Below are 20,752 nucleotides of genomic sequence, written 5' to 3'. Positions count from 1 at the left end.
ACCATATGCTAATGATGCCAAGTATCTAGGTATGACCTTGGACGCAAAGCTTCGCTGGAAGGCCCATGTCAAGAAGAAGAGAGAAGAGCTTGGAATCAAATATAAGAAGCTGTATTGGCTGATCGGAAGAAACTCTGTCCTTTCAATCCGAAACAAAGTACTTCTGTACAAACAGATATTAAAGCCAGTATGGACGTATGGTATACAACTTTGGGGGTGTACCAAAGACAGCAACATCAATGTCATTCAACGTTTTCAAAACAAAGTGCTAAGGAACATTGTGGATGCTCCTTGGTATGTCAGGAACAGCGATCTTCATAGAGACCTTCACGTCGATCTGGTGTCCACCGAGATCCAGAGGCATGCGGAGAGGCACGAGGGGCGACTGCACCAACATGACAACGTCGAGGCGATCCAGCTGCTAGACAATGGAGGGTTGGTGCGGAGGCTCAAAAGGAGGAAACCGTTTGAACTAGTGTAGTGCTTGTTCAAGTAGTGTCCAGTGAAAGAGCAGAGCAGTGATTGAGTGAATCTAGCTTCTATAGTGCAGTCATTAAGTGTACATATTAATTAAACAATAGCAGTAAGAGTTTCTAATGAGAAATTCACTGTTCAATTTTTCAAGTAGTAATTTAGGATAGAAAAAATTAGCTCATTAGACTTTAGACTAGATGGCTATAGTATTGACCAATAGAAAAAAAATAAAATAATTAATATAGAATTCAATTCTTAGAATAATAATTCCAGTAAAATAATTGAACAAATTTGTACCGTAATTCTACAATAAATTCAAAGAATTTTACAGATACAATTTTGTTTTAAATTCTTCGCTATAGTTGCATGTCATTGACCATGATTTAACTCACACAGTACCTTTCTAGTTTAATCCTATTATATTAAGCGAGCAATTTCTGTTTATCTGTTTATATTTTTATATCTGGTTATTTATGTTCAACGGACCTTGAAAACGGCTCTAACGATTTTTACGAAATTTGGAAAATAGAAGGTTTATGATAATATAAAAATTCAATTGCACTAGGTCTCATCCTTGGGAAAACTCGCTGAACGACATTAAAAGGATAATTCATCCTTGGCTGAAACAGCTGAGACTTTCGTCGTCTGTGGATAGTAAAAAGTGAGCGAGTGATTCTGTAGAAAATCAAAATATCGCATCCCCGTAATTCAAAAGCTGACGTATTAATAGCCAGCTGTAAAATATAAAACAAGATCATTTTAGAGAATAATTGTGTTTTGTTTATCAATAAATAAAAATAACGATTGGAGCTCGGTGCCCCGATATTAAAAATTATTACTTAATTGGCCAACTTATTTCTACAGTCTCATTATGAAATGCATCTTGCAAGAATATTACAATTACAATAGTTTTTTATTGTGTCAAAAGTACTTTGAATAGATAATTCAACAGAGAGTTACTCCCATAAGTATGTTTAGAGATTTACAGGACACTCTGTATAATTAGAGCTCCTGCAAGCAGGGACTGTATTAGGAAGTAACCATGCCAACAAGGTATCAACCAGTAAACTGTTTGGCAATCCTTCCACTACTGCGTTGGCTGTGGGTAAGTGAGGTTATTGATGAGATTAGAATAATTATTTAAATTAAGGTTTGTACCTCATAAAGTTTTGATTATTTCCAAAATGGAATTTAATAACTATGTTATAAAATTTGATTTATCTATGATTTATGGTTCTTTCTTTTAACCTACTACCGTAATTAATATTTAGGAAGAGGAACTTTCATTGCAAATGGACTGCAACTCATGAAACAAATTGATTAAACAATTATAATTATACATTATTATAATTATTATAGGCTACATAGGTACTTATAAAAAAAATCAAGTGTAAATAGATGTAGACACTATTATTCCGTTATAGTTACACCTATATCGATAAAAATGAATAAATTAAAATTGACAGTGCAGGAAGAAATAATTACATTTATTCATTCATTTATCGAAACAGTAGCAAACAGGATTTCTCCCAATGATTGCTTTCATAACACAATATGTAACTATAGTTTGTCACGCATTATGTAAAATGTAAAATTACAAAAAAAGTATAATAATATTCACTATGAAACTACTGCACAATACTACAGAGACGATGAGTAGTAAATTCATATAAATGAAACTTGGTAAAACCATTACAAGTTCTATTTATGATATTAATTATTGTAGTATGGTATTAATATTAGTAAAATAGGTACCTCTGGAGTGGTATTTATATCATACCACACATAGGCTGTTAATTATTTTTTGTATGATTCAAATTCTTAATTTTGTAAATAATTTCAAACTATTTTTCAGGAACGCCAACCAAATAGTCTAAAATGAATCAAAATTCTAATTTTCATAAAATTGAATATTTTGATAACTTTGTTTCAAAAGTAATGAAAGAATGTTCGAAAAATGGATGTGCAACTACAGAGACTCTTGCATCTCATGTGGTTTGTATTGTTGTAAAATACTTCATTCTATTTATTGCAAATTTTTGTATTTTGAGAAAAAATTAATGTACGGTATTTGTATAGCTCTTCAAGAAGGAAATACTGATATTATAGTTTTAAATTATGTTTACATTTTCTTGACTGCTATACTCAGGAAGTGGGATTTTTAATAATATTAATAAGGGAACGCTTTTTCATCATGTTAGTAAGCTCACATAATTAAATAATACAATGTGAATAGAAAATTCCATTTTTTATATTATGAAAATGTAGAATGATTTTCAATTTTGATTGATAAAATGCTCTTTGAATGTTTTTTATTATTCTTTCTCACTATTAATTTCAACTTAGAATTTAAAATTACTTTTGAAGTGGAAACTTTTAAATTTTAGCGGTGATGACTTTTATACCTGTAGTAGTGGGTCATCTTTATACTGAGGAAACTGACTCTTCATCTGACCGGATAAAGTATCAGCTTCCTCAGTCTGAAGATGACCAACTACTAAGTTACAGGTATAAAAGTCATCGCCGCTAAAAATTAAAAGTTTTCACTTCAAAAGTTTTTTTTTAATTGAAAATGTTCCTGTTCCTTGACATGAATTACTCAGTATGCATATTACAAATATTTAGTGAGAATTGTCATATATTGTATTTTTGAGACTTGTATTTTTGGAGCCACCTGGTTTTCTAGTAAACTCAATTCATTGTGATCCTGATCGACATAAGGTAGATGACTTATTATGATTATTGTTCAAATATTTGTCAAATTGAAGCAGTAGAGCCTATTAGATTCAATTTGTTCCACTCAGACTAAAACAATAGATCTATTTGAAATATTTTTTCAAAATGCATCCATGACTTGATATTGAGAGTTACAGGTGAGAGTGATGATGAACCACATCGACTACCAGCATGAGGTGGCAGAGTCGGCCACTGAATATAACAACCCCGAAATCAAATTGCTGGCTTTATGTGTGGAAACCCTCTGTCAAACTGACTCACCTCCGCTTCTCACCATGAAACTGCAGACCCACTTGAAAACACAACTGTCATCAAAACGTGAGATATTCATAACATCTAGTTATGAAAATGAAATAATGTAGACTGTACAGCCAAATTGAGATAAACTGCATAATACTACATTTTCGAGGTGCCACCTATATCATGATTGTAGAATTTACCGGCCTGTCGAGTAACTGCTATGATATTGCTCATTGGCTATTATAGAAGTGAACTATTGTTTGTAGATTAACGTTGAATCAACATAGTTTTCAGTATGATTTAGAACTACAATATTGCATTCAGAAATCTGATAACATGGATTTATCTTTCTTGAGAGTTACTTTTGTTTGACAATATTATCTTATATAATAACAATTTCAACATTATATAACTGTATAGGCTTCAATTTTATAATTTGAAGCCTTTATTTGAGGAAAAACATATTGTGAGCTCTGTGAGGAATTCATGGAAACTGATTTTACAAAGGTTGTAAAATTATTCATCACTGAAATAAAAACAATAATTTGTTTATCTGTATGAATAAAAAAATCGAGCTACTATGCTACTACCATATAATATTTCAATAAACTTTAAGAAGCACTTCTCACAATTTTAAAGTAGGCTACCTACTGTTTGTAAGAGTGTAAGAAGTACTTCTTAAAATTCAGTAATTACCAACAGTTCTAGTTAGGATGGAAACCTTAGAAGAAACTATTTTGATCTTGAACAATAAGGCACATTATATTATATTCTTGAATAATTTGTACAGTAGAGATGAATTCTTAGGAGTTAGGATCTGAAACATCTTCCTGGACCTTATTTTCAGATCAGATTGTCATGGATCACAGAAATGCTATTCAGAAACTGACGCAGCCGCTACTGTCTGAGTTAACTGACAGACATGTGAAGATGTCGGAGAGAATATCACTTGAAAAAGATGACATTGAAGCATTGTATCACAAGCTTGTGATCACAATCACACTACTCTCTGGGCTAGGAAATCCAACACAAAAGCCAATACTCATGTCAGCAACAGGTAAAACCTACACTAATTTATAAATTTTTAAATATTTTTTTTTAAACTGATAATAATAGTAGCTTACTAGTGAGTTCCACGTTATAATGTCAGTATTTGATTAGCTTATCACAAGATTATTGTGAAGTGAAATGGTCTTGCTGCTCCACGATCTACTCCGGCCCGTACGCGCATGCTTGTTTACATGTACTCTGCTCCCAGAACAGAGTGTAGTCCTTATAGTAAGATCCACGTTATAATGGCAGTGGAGGATGGATGCATAACAGCGTTGCCCTTGCCACTGCCTTCTATAGAAGATAGCCGATACCGGTATATCTTATGGATATTTCTATTATATCTAATGGATTGTTAATTCTTGTCAAAAATAATCAATTATATTTTATAAGTCAAGGAAATATATTTTTCAATTATTTAATTATAAATTTTTATAATTGAGATTATGTATTTTTATAATATTTCTATATTGTTAAGAGAGTAGGAAAGGAATACTGAAGTGATCAATCACAGTACATGATTCAACGTGAATGAAACAATTGTGATTAAATTCATAGCTAAAATAGTTATTGATAAGCTCTATCAACTGCCACAAGGCCCATATCTGTAAAAATTTCAGGAGCTCCGCCCCATCTATGCAAATTTTGATTTCAGATTCCCAATTATCAGGCTTCAGATACAATTTAAACAAAACATTTCGAGTGGAAAAGATTAAGCATGAAAATCTCTACAATTAATGTCAAGCAATATTTTCACCTAAACTGAAAATGAGCTCGAAATTCGAGAAAATGTGATTATCCAATTGAGGAGTTGAATGGAATAGGGGCGTAACCCAGAAATTGAGATTTCGTGAAAATGGGCCTTGAAGTTTTCAACTAGTTTCAAAATAGAGAGGTTTTTTCTAAATATTTGTAAATTGTATTATATGGTAGTTTGATATTTTATGAATAGAGTGGAATATAAAAATTCAAAGTATATCGCTACAGTTAATCTATATTGAATGTTTAAAATATGCTTGTAACTGCCCTTATTCCATTCAACAGCTCAATACTGCCCTTTTTCCGTTCAAGTCACATTGAATGGAAGAAGGGCAGTTTCAGTCATTTGAGACTTTGCATCATGTTTCAGCTGTGGAATGATAAAAAAAAATTGAATGAATAATTAATAAATAAAAACTTAATAATGATGATATTTATTGAATTTATTTTTAAAAAATAAATGATAACAAACAGAAAAGTTATAACTACCTAAATGGTAGTAGTCTGCTGGACTTTGCAAATTTGGTCGAAATAGGCCTTTATGAGATAGTGATATACATTTTAATATAAAATGCATTATACATTTTATTTTGAAAAAGTTATATACATTTTAATATATAACTTAAGTGGTAGCTGCCTGAGACTTTGCAAATATATTGTCAAAATATGCCTTTTGGTCATCACTCAGATATGGGTAAAGACGTAGGTTTAATAGAATAAAAATAATCAAGTTCCAATACTTTCTATTACTCAAAGTTAATTCTAATATTTCAAAAGCAAAGTATAACGTTTTCGAGCATAATAATCATGAAGCATTTCTGTTTACAACCAATCCAGCTTTTAGCTGGGTTTACACCAAAGTTATTAACAAAATTTTAATACTTAATCCTTATAGATTCTATTAGATTGAACGGAACATGACAAACACATATGCTTATCATATGTATGATAAGTTATGTTTGATCTAATATAATCTATAAGGATTAAGTTATTAACATTTTGTTAATAACTTTGGTGTAAACCCAGCTCAAGCTGAAAGCTCTGATCACATACTGTGGAAACGAGAACTGCTGACAAACATAACCTCCTAAAAATCAATGTCATGATCTCGAGAAAGAAGATATTAGAGTGAAACTTTGCAGGTATACCAACTAAACTACGTAGATTTCAAAAAAACATTTAACGGAAAAAGGGAAGAACTTGGTTTACGCCCCTATTCTATATAGCTCCTCAATTGCAAACTGTTGACAACTGTTGATTCTATTAAATCATTCACTATGGAGAGATAGCAGACCTCGTATGTCTCCAGCGTTATTGTCCTGTCACCAGCTGGCTCAGATCTTTGTTTATAAGTAGACTTGAGATGCGCGAGAACACTAGCGTCAGGTGATCAATTCTCATAACGGCAAGGAAGTTGTGTGAGTGCGCCACACCATATTTTTTTTTAAATATATTTTTTTTAAAACTGATAATAATAGTAGCCTACTAGTGAGTTCCACGTAGTAATGTCAGTATTTGATTATCATTGGTGCTGTTATCGTTGTCTATCATTTGACAAAGCAGATAGCGCTATTCTTTTCTAGCTCCGCAACGTTGCCAGATCGTTTCTTAACAATATAGAATTATAATAAAAATACATAATCTCAATTATGAAATTTATAATTAAATAATTGAAAAATATATTTCCTTGACTTATAAAATATAATTGATTATTTTTGACAAGAATTAACAATCCATTAGATATAATATAAATATCTATAAGATATACCGGTATCGGCTATCCTCTATAGAAGGCAGTGGCAAGGGCAACGCTGTTATGCTACCATCCTCCACTGACATTATAACGTGTATCTTACTATAAAGACTACACTCTGTTCTGGGAGCAGAGTACACGTAAATAATATAAGCATGCGCGTGCGGGCCGGAGTAGATCGTGGAGCAGCAAGACCGATTCACTTCACAATAATGTTATAAGATAGTAGGAAAGGAATACTGAAGTGATCATCACAGTACATGTTTCGACGTGAATGAAACAATTGTGAACTGGTATACACGTCCAAAAATTAATAGATGGAGAGTCATCACTTTTATATTCAAACCAAACGCAAAAATATATTATCACCGTATTGTCTCTCCTTTCGATGAATCTTCTCTATATTTATAAAAGGCTAAGCCCCGACAGACTGAAATCAAACCACAGCCCAAACTACTGAGCCTAAAAACTTGAAATTTTGCACGATTGTTTATGGTAGCCTGAAAACATCCACTAAGAAAGGATTTTCAGAAATTTGCCCCCCTGAGGGAGCTGGGCCCCCCCAAAATTTTGTACTTTTTAACCGCTCATTGCACAGCAAAGTCATGAGGAACTTTTTTGTTCAGATACGGAAAAAATTAGATCTATGCAGAAAAAATTCGATCAGGAGCACAGGGGGGTCCAGAAGAGGGCATTATCGAAAAATTTGATGTAAAATCACACTACAACACAAACTAATTGTCCTACAGACTTGAAACTTTGCACAAATATTCTTCAAACATGTTAGACGCGCACTAAGAACGGATTTGAGATGTTTTGCCTCTAAGGGTTTCAAAGGATGAAAAAGGATCCTATAAAGTAAGGTTATGAACATGGTAAGGTGAGTGCCATATGGAAATGAGATAATTTATTTATTGACATGTGATATTCTAACATAAGTTGTAATCATTTGAAATAACAAAATAATATGATAGAAATTCAATAATATGATAGAAATTCAATCCAATAATATCCGTAATTCCAGAGTGATCGTTTTAATTTCAAGTAAAAATGATATCTTCTCTTTTTATCGGAATTTTCTTTCTCCATTTATATCATAACATAAATGGATTTACTGATGCTAAAGCATTGCATAAAATTGTGAGTGCATATTCTTCCATTCATACCAGAAATCATATTCCAGACATTCAAATACATGATGTTGAAACAGAAAATTTTGAAGACACAAGAAGTTCGAAACAAGGCTCAAATATAAAAGAGAATACCTATGATGATCACAATACTAATTTATTAATTTCTAACTTGGCAGATAAACCACGAAATATAAATGAAATATTGGAGCAGATTCTGAGAAATCGATGAAAGGAAACCGTAGGGTATATGTTTTTCTGATTATAACAAGACGAATTATTGAAAGTTGTATCCAAAGTAAACTTTCTTAATCGAAACTTTCTTAATTAAATTAAATAGAAATGGGACAGTTTAATGATGAAAATTTAACTCAAACTTCAAGAAATTGAATTGTTTAAACAAGAAATAAATGTGAAATTCAAAGAAGAACATCTGTTCTATTATTGCTTTCTACCTGATTCCACTCAACCTTAATAATATTGATCTGATAATTGATAAATATGTTAATAATAATATTATTATTATTATTATTATTATTGATATAATAAAAGTATTGTTTTAATAATTAATTATTATCATTATTATATTATTAATAAAATAATAGTATTGTTTTGGTATTGAAAAAATATTTTTATTTCCACAAACTCTGTAGCCTATAATTTATAATGGTGAATGTGAAACAGCTGCATCAAAGAATTATCTCAAAACATATGTTCAGGAAAACCATAGTTTTGAACTTCGTTTCCTGATGCAATGTACAGCCTACACGTGGCATGTATTATTATTTTTCAGCTAGAACAGTTTTTGAGACTGCTAAATAAACGTCTACAGTTTTATCAATGCTGTATCGGCAATATGAAAACGCATGCAGTTGATATGTCTTCAAATAAATAAAGGTGTTGATATCTACATGATAATTATTCTCTACCATTTTTATTTAATTAAAATTTCAAAATTATTCAAGCCTTGATAGAATGATTGACTCACTGTACAGTCAGTCGAATATTTTAATATTGAAATGAAGGGTATTTTGGCCATCTGAACAAAAAAGTAAGGTCCTATGCACCTTTTTGATATTATTTCTTCAAATGAAAAATGAGTTTTGTGGGTTGTCAAAACTCCCCCTGAAAGAGAACTATTCATTTATCCTATCTTTTAGTAAAATAACAATGATTTCTGCATTGAATAACATCTATCTTGCCAACAAGAATCGAACTCTTTGTGAATTAGATATGACCTACACTTTAGATTTATATAATTCTATTAATAAATTCATGGAAATTGAAGTACTTTTTTCAGTTAGTTGATGAAATTGATTATCAATAGAAAAAATGATTATAATTTTATCAATACAGAATTGGTTGAATGAATTGTTGATGTACTGAGTTCTTGGTCAACAATAATCAATATTGGTATTTATCCAATCATTATTTTTTTCAGAAGTTATTTTATTTGAATTAGAAAATATTTATAAGCTCCTATCAATTTATCATTCGTAACAATGAATTCTTCAAAACATGAATTTAATCAAATAAAAAATGGCCATACTTCTGTATTCATGTTCGCATGTTTTCCACTTGTGATGGATAGCCAAAATATTGTGGAGCGAGCTGCACGGCGAATTGTAATCGAGGGCTCTGATTGGCTGAAAAGTTCAGCGTTCGGAGTGAGGTGAGGCGAGCAGTTAGAACAGAGGCAAGCGGCACGGCGAATGGTTCGGAGTACGTACGGCGAATGATTAACAGCTGATTTTTACATTATGAAACATATGCTCATGTTCGTTGAAAGGCAAGATGTTCGGAGGAATGCACGGTTTGCTGCGCGGTTCGAGGTTCGGTTCGGCATGGTGGACGCACCTTTAGTTGTTACAGGACATTTATACAGATCACAGGCCAAAGCAACATAATAATCTATCTTCTTCTTCTTCTTCTTCTTTTCTTCTTCTTCTTCTTCTTTTCTTCTTCTTCTTCTTCTTCTTCTTTTTCTTCTTCTTCTTCTTTTTCTTCTTCTCTTCTTCTTCTTCTTCTTCTTTTCTTCTTCTTCTTCTTCTTCTTCTTCTTCTTCTTCTTTTCGCTTCTTCTTCTTCTTCTCTTCTTCTTCTTCTTCTTCTTCTCTCTTCTTCTTTCTTCTTCTTTTTCTCTTCTTCTTCTTCTTCTCTTCTTCTTCTTCTTCTTCTTCTTCTTCTTCTTCTTCTCTTCTTCTTCTTCTATTTCTTCTTCTTCTTCTTCTTCTTCTTCTTCTTCTTCTTCTTCTTCTTCTTCTTCTTCTTCTTCTTCTTTTCTTCTTCTTCTTCTCTTCTTCTTCTTTCTTCTTCTTCTCTTCTTCTTCTTCTTCTCTTCTTCTTCTTCTTCTTCTTTTTCTTCTTCTTCTTCTTCTTCTTCTTCTCTTCTTCTTAGTCTTCTTCTTCTTCTTCTTCTTCTTCTTTTCTTCTTCTTTCTTCTTCTACTATTTCTAAAAGGCTAAACCCGATCCTATTAAGTAAGCTCATGGTAAGGTGAACTCCATATGGAACTGAGATAATTGACACATGATATTCTAACATATGTTGTAATCATTGGAAAGCTTAAAACAATTTCATCAATTAGCTGATCGAATTGATTTTGCGTTGATTGAGAGCGCGAGCTTACCACGTGTTTTACGTGGTAAACGTTCTACAGATTTAGTATTCTGGTGATTGAGCCTGTCTTTTTCAGCGTTGTCTATTAATAATGAACTTAATTTACAACTAGCTTACCCAGCGAACTTCGTACCGCCAAGTATCTCATGTTACACTGATTTATTTGGTGAATCATGATATTTATCTGACAATCAACATGTTCATTTACATCTCAATACGGACTTCCTATGTGCTTAGTCATGCAGCATTCATAATTCCGAAAACATATTTTCTTCTCAATAAATTGGTAGTAATATCTATCAGTAAAGTTTTCAATTAAAAAAAAGGTTATATCAGTGTTTCAAAGAAAAATATTCAATGTTTTCATAGCTGTAGATGTCGATATATGGTCCAGGAAATATGCCGATGTACGATGAATCACACAGAATTCCATATTCTTTCATTTAGGATGAATATAAGCTAAGCTAAATTCAAAAAATTGTAAATTATTCTTTCATTCTTCAGTAATTAATGAATGCAATATGAATACTATACAATATATAATATATACTCTCTTTCATTAGGTGAATATTTTTTTTAACAGTTATAGTTTCTCAATGATAGGGGAGTGATAATTATTTGTATAGGTCTTCTAAGGAACCATTATCAACAGCTGGTACCAATCAACTACACTTCAACTCCAAAATACCGTTTTAATACCAGTACCAACATTATATAACTGTATAGGCTTCAATTTTATAATTTGAAGCCTTTATTTGAGGAAAACATATTGTGAGCTCTGTGAGGAATTCATGGAAACTGATTTTACAAAGGTTGTAAAATTATTCATCACTGAAATAAAAACAATAATTTGTTTATCTGTATGAATAAAAAAATCGAGCTACTATGCTACTACCATATAATATTTCAATAAACTTTAAGAAGCACTTCTCACAATTTTAAAGTAGGCTACCTACTGTTGTAAGAGTGTAAGAAGTGCTTCTTAAAATTCAGTAATTACCAACAGTTCTAGTTAGGATGAAAACCTTCAGAAGAAACTATTTTGATCTTGAACAACAAGGCACATTATATTATATTCTTGAATAATTTGTACAGTAGAGATGAATTCTTAGGAGTTAGGATCTGAAACATCTTCCTGGACCTTATTTTCAGATCAGATTGTCATGGATCATAGAAATGCTATTCAGAAACTGACGCAGCCGCTACTGTCAGAGTTAACTGACAGACATGTGAAGATGTCGGAGAGAATATCACTTGAAAAAGATGACATTGAAGCATTGTATCACAAGCTTGTGATCACAATCACACTACTCTCTGGGCTAGGAAATCCAACACAAAAGCCAATACTCATGTCAGCAACAGGTAAAACCTACACTAATTTATAAATTTTTAAATATTTTTTTTTTAAACTGATAATAATAGTAGCTTACTAGTGAGTTCCACGTTATAATGTCAGTATTTGATTAGCTTATCACAAGATTATTGTGAAGTGAAACGGTCTTGCTGCTCCACGATCTACTCCGGCCCGTACGCGCATGCTTGTTTACATGTACTCTGCTCCCAGAACAGAGTGTAGTCCTTATAGTAAGATCCACGTTATAATGGCAGTGGAGGATGGATGCATAACAGCGTTGCCCTTGCCACTGCCTTCTATAGAAGATAGCCGATACCGGTATATCTTATGGATATTTCTATTATATCTAATGGATTGTTAATTCTTGTCAAAAATAATCAATTATATTTTATAAGTCAAGGAAATATATTTTTCAATTATTTAATTATAAATTTTTATAATTGAGATTATGTATTTTTATTATATTTCTATATTGTTAAGAGAGTAGGAAAGGAATACTGAAGTGATCAATCACAGTACATGATTCAACGTGAATGAAACAATTGTGAACTGGTATTCACGTCCAGCAATTAATAGATGGAGAGTCATCACTTTTATATTCAAATCAAACGCAAAAATATACTATCATTGTATTGTATTATCTCTCCCTTCGATGAATATACTATAGTAATAGTAGACTAGTTTCATTACTAAAATAACATTTATTAGAAGTATTATGAGCAGAAGACCTTGTGCAGCAATCTTAAACACATTTCATAGTACAACCCTATAAAACTTCCGATGAGGAAGTTGATGACATGAACTGAGATATTAAAGAGAAAAATGGAACTGCAAATAGAAAATAAATTGATTATTCTCTATGGATTAGGCCTACTGTAGTAGAGTTTAGTAGTTCAAGAAATGGAAATATTGTTTCTCAATCCTTGAAGCTTCTTCAGTGCCCTCTCAAAGAAAATTGTGGTTCCTGGGCATTTATATGCAGGCTACATCTTATTATATTAAAGCTGCAGAAGACAAAAAAATACGAAAAATTCTCAGCCAATACGGCTAATTGTCTCGGAGAACCAACCTCGAAATCAGTTGGAGAACACACTGGAGGCTATGGGAAAACCTCCAAATCACGAAAATTTTACCCCCCTGGCACCCTTAGAGGCCCCCAAATTTTTTCAACCCATTGGAATAAGCCTCGCACAGAAAATTCGATAAAAGCTTTTTTGTCCAGCTCCCGGAGATAAGCCTATATCCATAGTTCGATTTCGATCAAATTCAAATGGCGACCCGGGAAATTGAGTTTTCATCGAAAATTTGAAGTTTTCCCAAATACGAAAAAGTCTCAGCCAGAATTATGAGTTCACTGTGAAAACTGAACACTAAATCTGTTGCATACTACACTGGAGGCTACGGGAAAACCTCCAGATCTTCCAAATTTTGCCCACCGCCATCCCTGTGCTCCCCCAAATATTCGGGACACATTTAAATTTGTTTCCCACAAAAATTTATTACAAGCGCTATCGCTAAAAGCCATAGCATATATGACTGGAGTCTCAGCGAAAAATATTATCAAATTAAGAAAAAAATTATAGTACTATGTTGTTTGTGAAAAAATCAAGCAGACATTTTTTTATTCTTTTTTTTTGTTGCAGTTGCACTATCAAGTGTGTTTCCAATTTCTGAAATCGTGAGGTTTCTTTCACTTGATGAAGAGGATAAAATAAAACAAATAGAAGATGTTGCACATATCGTCGCTGGAATACGAATTTTCAATCATTTCACACACAATCATTCAGAGGGAATAGACGACTGTAAGTGGAAATATTTAATAGGAATTTGTTTCTCGCATATGATTCTAACTGTTTATCGGTGTCGCCTACATAATTTATTTCAGAAACTAGAACCTCAATGCATCCATCAATTATTCAAGTACGGTGCACATTTCCTACCGTCAATTAGTTTCTACTCACGAAGCATGTTTATTCCAATTTTTTACAGTTGCCTATGTTATTTAAATTTACAAATATAGTCTGTATCTGACAAAATTTGATTTTCATCTTGTATTGGATGCAAACAAGATCCTCCTGATAGCCCTCCAAATTACAAACAATATATTGTTATTCTATTTCCATTAGGACTATTCTACTATGATTAAATTAGAGAATAGGAAACAAATATAAAATTTGAAATAGGCGCTTTGGGCTAGCGTCTGTTTTTCATTCCGCTACATTAATTTTCATTCCATGTATGAAAAAATGAATAAGTAAATGACAAAAATGATCATTTCAAGAATAATGTAGGAAGCCAGTTTTTGTAGAATTACATTTCTTATGCACTGATTGTAATTCATTACAGTTTTATATTATGAACCTATTGTAATTTAATATAAAATATATTTTAAATCAATCGAAACTATCCTATATAGTAGATATTAGTACCAAATTAAATTTTATTAAGTGTTAATTTATTTATTTATTTTTTATTAATCTCTCTTAACACATAATACAAGTAAACAATTGAAAATGCAATATTTTATACAAATATTGAAAGAAATAAAATGCTTTACGAAAAGTCTCTCTGAAAAATATCCATTACAGAAACTACGTGTTAAGCATCATGGACAAAATTAACAAAAAAATAAAACATTTTTCATTTCTCTCTCTTCATGTCTATAAAGCTTATGTAAATGTTGGCCTATTGACTTATCAATGGTTTGTATTCAACTGATTTTAGTACCAAATATTCTGAAACCAGCTTGTACTGCTTTGAAGGATGCAGTTCTAAGAGAAATTGCAGACAACGAGAGACGTTTGCTGTTGCTGGAAAGAATCATGCATCTTGCACAGACGAATAGTGAAGACGATGAGTCGAATTGTGAAATTTCTTCGAATGATGATTTCATTCTTCCAAGCGTTGATTTTATCAAGGATTTCATTGTGACTAGAAGACAGATGATCATTTGTTTAAGGTTTGTTCACAACAGTTGAATTGAATATGAATTCATCATAAATCTGAAAACTCTGGAAATCGTTGAGACACCATTAAAGAAGCCTGTTTGCAAGAAACTGATAATTCCAGACTACATCATTCATACGCCATCATCTATTTATAAATTATTTTTTGGTTTAATACTGGTATCGAAGCAGTTATTTGAAAATAATTCTTCCAATATAAGAAAATGGAAATCATTATTCTTGAATTATAATAACATGTAAGTAATTAGCTGTGATATCAAAAAAGTATCTCACTTCACTTCTCTCTTTTGGTCAGACTTCATCTGTTGGAAAATGAGTTTACGATTGAAGACGAAATTACAAAATGATATGGAATCCTCTTGAGAATGTTCTATTCTTTCAGAGTTTCATTGATTACACATTTGATGCTCAATATACGAGTAGAAGAATTATAGAAGCTCAAGTTGAATAGCTTGAAATGTTTCTATGTTGAATGAGAGAAGAGACGGATAAAATTAATAAATTATGAAGAAGAACGTAGAGTTATAGAGTTGGCTATACTGTACCGTATTTTCAATTTCATTGGAGTAGGTAGTTTCCCTCTTATTCTTGTCTATGACATGTAGGCCTACTGTAATGTGTTTTCTTTAGACAGGTGCTCCAGGAGGTGGAAAACAGTGAATCATGCTTACAAGAATTCGAAAAAGGACTGAAACAGCAAATCAAAGAACTTGTTGAGATTACCAGCCATAAAACTTGTATACCAACTGAAATTGTTTTTGTGAGTACCAAGCTTTAGAATTGCTACATTGCCTATACTGTGATAATTTGATCCACCATCTTCCCAATTAAATATTTATTCAGAATTATTGACAAAATAACTTTTTTTTTTAAATGTAACTTCAATTAAATATTATTTCTTCAAGCTCTAATTCTGAACTGGAACAAACGAGGTCGTTCCAATCCAGGATTAGTGGTATGCTTATTTTATATATGTTCGGCTGATAAGAGATTATAAAAATAAAGAACACTGCATATTTCAAATTAGGAATATTCCTCTCCTCTTAGTAATTTTTAACAGATTTGTTATATTATGTTGAATTTGTATATTTTTAGCTAGATAACAAATTCCATCTTTAGTTCAAAATATAATTTTTCCCCTCAAATGTAAGAATAGTGGTCTCATGTAAACATTATTGTCTTCTTACATTTGACCAACTTCATTACTTTTGTTTCAGCCAGGGTTTTTGGAGCTCTCAACAATGTGGTGCGTTCTTCAAGATCAAGTTATCATTCTCAATCACTTCAACAATATACTCAACTTTCTCAGACCTTTTTTGAAAGTGAGTTCCTGTTATGTCTATTTGATTGTTTAATACTGTATTATATATTATGAGAAATCTATAAGGAAGAAATGGGGAAATTACCCTATTTAAAAAAAGGTCTCGATTTTGTGGAAATCAAAAGGTTCTATTGCTCTTAGTGATTGTCTGCTTGAATTACTCTTCACAATACTGTTATCAATCCACAATACAATTTTGCCAAGATCAGCTTATGAGTGCTAATATGATTGCATCCAATCGCGCATTATTAATAATTTATTGATTATAAGAAGTATTCATATAAAAAAAACGAAATGAAGTAAAATTATTGAACAATCATAAAATTTATCTCTCATGGAATCAATTGATTTATTTGGATTAATTGAATCAATATATTTCCGAGTTTGAAAATATAATTGAAAGATTTATACAGATGTAGTCCTCTTCTCTCTCTCCAATGTGGAGTTCAAAAAAAATATTATAACCAATACAAATTGAGCTTACCTTGAAAAAAAATCATTCAGGTGATAAACCCAAAGCCTTTTTTGAAAAGGGCGTACACAAAAAGTATTTAGGAATAAAATGTCACATTTTAGAAATGTATCAATCTATTGTTCAATGGAATGTTCTATTTTTCCAGGACTTTGACGAGGAAAAATACTTGCAGGAAGCAACCAAAAAAGGTTCCACCGAAGAGCTATTAGATAAGAAAGTTTGGAATACAATCGATTCTTCTAAATTACATAATTGTCAGGTTGTCCCTTACATGAGCGAGACTGGTTTACCAAAAATTGAAGTGAGTAATTATTGTATCAATTTGAAGTGTAAATATCAATATTGTAATGATTAATGCAGAAAAAGCAGTTATTGTTCAATGAATGACTAGAAATTCATCAGTACTATGATGAAATATTTATCATTTATCAAATATATTTTTGTTTGAGATACTGTAGATGAACAATAATTCTATAAGATCGTGGTACTAGTTGAATGTGAATAATAGAAATACCGTATCCACGAAATTTACTATTTTTTCAGTTAGCTACATGATATAGACACAGTATACCAATTTACCTAAAATACATGTATTCATATCAAGGGTTATACCAAACTCACAAAGAATGTTTGAGATTAGACAGAATAATTATTATTAAAAATTTTCTTGGCACTTTAAATAACTTAAATTAAAAAGATTGATTAGTTCATTATCATGTTATTTTATTCCACAATTTAACCCTCATTCCATTCTCAAAGTAATAGCCTATTCACATTTGAAAATTGTATTCTATCTGGATTGAATTATGTCTTGGAAATGTACACTTTTTTGTTTGACAGTTTCTCAGTTGCTGTGCATACAAATTGATGGACTCTGATGGATTGCTCACTCCTGCTAATTTGAGCATTGGGGTTCTGTGTTACAATTCAAAGTACTATGCATTTTCTTCATGCTGGGCTGCTTACAAATTCGACAAAGATCCTGAAATGTAAGAAAAATAAGACTCAACATTGACAAAATTAACATAGAAACTAACTATAGTGAATGAAGGGTTAATTATTAGAGGAATAAAAGCATATCATGAAACGTTTTTTCAACTCAAATATTGGAATAAAATAAATCTCAAACTTGGATTGGATTGGGTATTCCAAAGTCGATTTCACCATTCTGGTGCAAATTAATTATTCTTTGTATCTAGTTACTAAAAGATCTCCAAATGCTAATGATAACAGTAAATTTTTTTTACTATACTTCAAGAGAAATACAAAGTAATACACAGGCATCTTGCCTCTTGATTGTTTGATTCACTTGGTTGAAAAAGAACGCCGATAAAAGGAGTAGGAAAGATCTTGAACTGTAGCTTGACTTTTATTCTTCTGAAAATTTCGATGATAGGCCTATTGAGTGCGTCAATGTGTTATAACTAGGTACCGGCACTGTAGTTGTATTATTTAAACGTAGTTTCTGATGCTTGTTTGAAATTTTCAGGTTTCTCGCGGATTTAATGGAAGTTATTTGTAGACATCCTGAACTAATTCCATTGTTTGGATTGCAAACGGTCAAAATCAAAAAAATAAAAAGAGAGAGGTGAGTTGATTGAATAAGATGAACTTGAAATCTCGAATACATTCTGGTAATAAGTAATAAATTCTTGCAACGAACCTAGAGAATATGAGTCGAGTTTTCTCTACCATATACATTCATTATTATGCATTTTAATTTTGATCAATGGAAAAGAGCATTTGAATCAAGGATATGATGAAGGAGTTCATAAGTGAAAATCACAATTTCTTCCAATGAAATATATCTCTCTATTAGATTACAATCTTCTTATTTTGAAACTAGAGACAATCAGATAGTGTGAGTGAAATTTCATCTCAATATCCTCATTCAAATAATGAGTTTTTGAATAATTATTCTATTCCAAAATTTATTCCAGCCTGCCAACACAAATTGAAGGTAAAGAAGATTTTGAAATGCAAACATCAGCTCCATTTGAATGTTACTATGACAAGGATTATACTTGGAACGTATGGGACCTGAAACGGAGAGCAATTCATCTGGTAATTACTGAATTCATTTTTCCTTTATTTTATTTGATTTAATTCTGCATTTATTTAAGTTCATGTTTGCCTCAATGTGATCTATAAAATCTTATTTGCTCAGAACATTCAAAATTGTTATTTCTTTAAATTATTGCATATTAATTTATTTATCCAATTCTCAACCATAATGGAGTGACAATTATATTGAAAGTTTAATTGAAAAACTTTATTCAAATATAATTAGGAAGATAATATTATTGTAGAGATTACAGCAGAATATAATATTATAAAACGGGGAGTCCGATCTCACTAGACGTCAAATCTGCAAAACCGTAGAAACCAATCCACAAAGAAAATAAATGAATATGGGTTGTCAGTGTTGATACTAATGAGATTAATAGAATGGCATACTGACATTGTGTGGCGCATTTCGCTTTCCCATGTTTTTGTATGGCAATCCATAAGGATCTAATAAATTATTGTTTTGTAAAAATTATCACTAAATATTATATTTCTATATTTTCAGGCAAATATCAGGAAAATGCAAACTCATTCCACGCAGACTGGTGCCAGTAATAAGAGAACGTCTGTTGGAGTGCAGACTTATGAAATGAAAGATGTTTCAACTCAAACTCGAAAAGACAATTCCACCAGCATGCCGAAACTATACAATTTCAGATTTTTCCTGAATGGTGACGAAGAGTATGATGAGAACATCATTAGGATGACATCAAGAGCTATCAGTGAATAAGTGGAGATGAAGAATAAAACAAGAAATTGATGAAGCCGATCAATTGGGGACAAGAAATTTTCATATTTTCAGAGAATTGATGAAAAAATGAAAATTTAGGCCTATCAATTTTTATTTATGTCTTCAAAGTTTAAGATCAATATTGGACAGTAAATTATCATTATTTTGAGAATTTTACTGAATCATAGGCCTGTAGCTGATAGACCAAAACTACTTTAATGATTGCAGAACATTCAATAAATATTCAATTTAAAGAAAAATGGCAAAACGTTTCGTTTGTATAATGAAATTTCCAGTAATCTTGCGACTCTTATATTTCTCAAGCTCTTGCTTATGTGTCTCAAACTCTTCATTATATCTATTTACAGTTCAACTCGTTTTTTGGTGGAAAGTGTAATTGTATGAATTTTAAATTATCTTTCTATTATCTTCTTAAGCTGCATTACTTCCAAAGGTTTACGGATTGCTTAGTGCTTTACTAATTGTTTTTTGATATTTATTTAATAAAAAATCCATATCATTGCCGGCTAGATAGCCGAGTTGACTTAAGCCCCGCACACACACATCGATTTTTGTTCGTACGGTATTTTGCCGTCCTTATAAATCCTATTAGATTGAACAGATAATGTTTGTCAAGTTCCGATTAATGTGATAGAATTCATATGCACGGCAAAATATCGTACGAACAAAAATCGATGTGTGTGTGTGCCGGGCGTTGCACCCTTCAGGCCCGGTTATAACACCCAGTTAAATTTTAAGCGTGATTAATTTCACGAGAACCAATCAGAGAATGCGTATTTGATAAAAAATCTTCTCTGATTGGTTCTTAGTTCTCGTGGAATTAATCAAGCTTAAAATTCAACCAGCTGTTGTGCAACCGGCACTTAGTCTGCTAGTGCTACGTGGTCGCCGGTCGCGGGTTCGAATCCCGCCGAATCCCATCGAATAGGCATGGACGCTTGCTCATCTGATAATTCACACTCGCACTTCCCATTACCCACGCACAAGCAAAAAGCTCATGTGGGCATCATTCGCAATAAAAAAGTATATATATCATATTTCTTATTTAGTTTGAGGGA

General features: G+C 31.7%; 1 protein-coding gene across 2 annotated transcripts; it reads left to right on the top strand.

Annotated features, from left to right (window-relative positions):
- Window positions 1-1,057: 1,057 nt before the first annotated feature.
- On the top strand, window positions 1,058-20,252 carry LOC111052861 (cilia- and flagella-associated protein 206). Of its 2 annotated transcripts, none has more exons than XM_039425463.1 (13): window positions 1,058-1,579; window positions 2,330-2,469; window positions 3,348-3,528; window positions 11,913-12,122; window positions 13,758-13,916; window positions 14,839-15,073; window positions 15,711-15,840; window positions 16,298-16,402; window positions 17,022-17,177; window positions 17,717-17,865; window positions 18,366-18,464; window positions 18,817-18,940; window positions 19,449-20,251. In XM_039425463.1, exons 2-13 carry the CDS (start codon window positions 2,353-2,355, stop codon window positions 19,671-19,673), a joined length of 1,890 nt encoding a protein of 629 aa, XP_039281397.1. In that variant the 5' UTR covers window positions 1,058-1,579; window positions 2,330-2,352; the 3' UTR covers window positions 19,674-20,251. The 2 variants fall into 2 exon arrangements, with proteins under 2 accessions (XP_039281397.1, XP_039281398.1); XM_039425464.1 differs by having other exon boundaries at window positions 1,564-1,624; window positions 19,449-20,252.
- Window positions 20,253-20,752: the final 500 nt, after the last annotated feature.

The sequence above is a fragment of the Nilaparvata lugens genome, chromosome 1 (genome assembly GCF_014356525.2).
Source record: "Nilaparvata lugens isolate BPH chromosome 1, ASM1435652v1, whole genome shotgun sequence".
Lineage (NCBI taxonomy): Eukaryota > Metazoa > Arthropoda > Insecta > Hemiptera > Delphacidae > Nilaparvata > Nilaparvata lugens.
Note: the sequence above shows the minus strand (reverse complement) of the source record. Positions and strands in the feature narration are given on the sequence as shown.

Coding starts and splice junctions, on each gene's coding strand:
- LOC111052861 (XM_039425464.1), top strand. CDS start 2,353: ATGAATCAAAATTCTAATTTTCATAAAATTGAATATTTTGATAACTTT. Junction 2,470..3,347: donor AGACTCTTGCATCTCATGTG/GTTTGTATTGTT, acceptor TGAGAGTTACAG/GTGAGAGTGATGATGAACCA. Junction 15,841..16,297: donor TACCAACTGAAATTGTTTTT/GTGAGTACCAAG, acceptor CTTTTGTTTCAG/CCAGGGTTTTTGGAGCTCTC.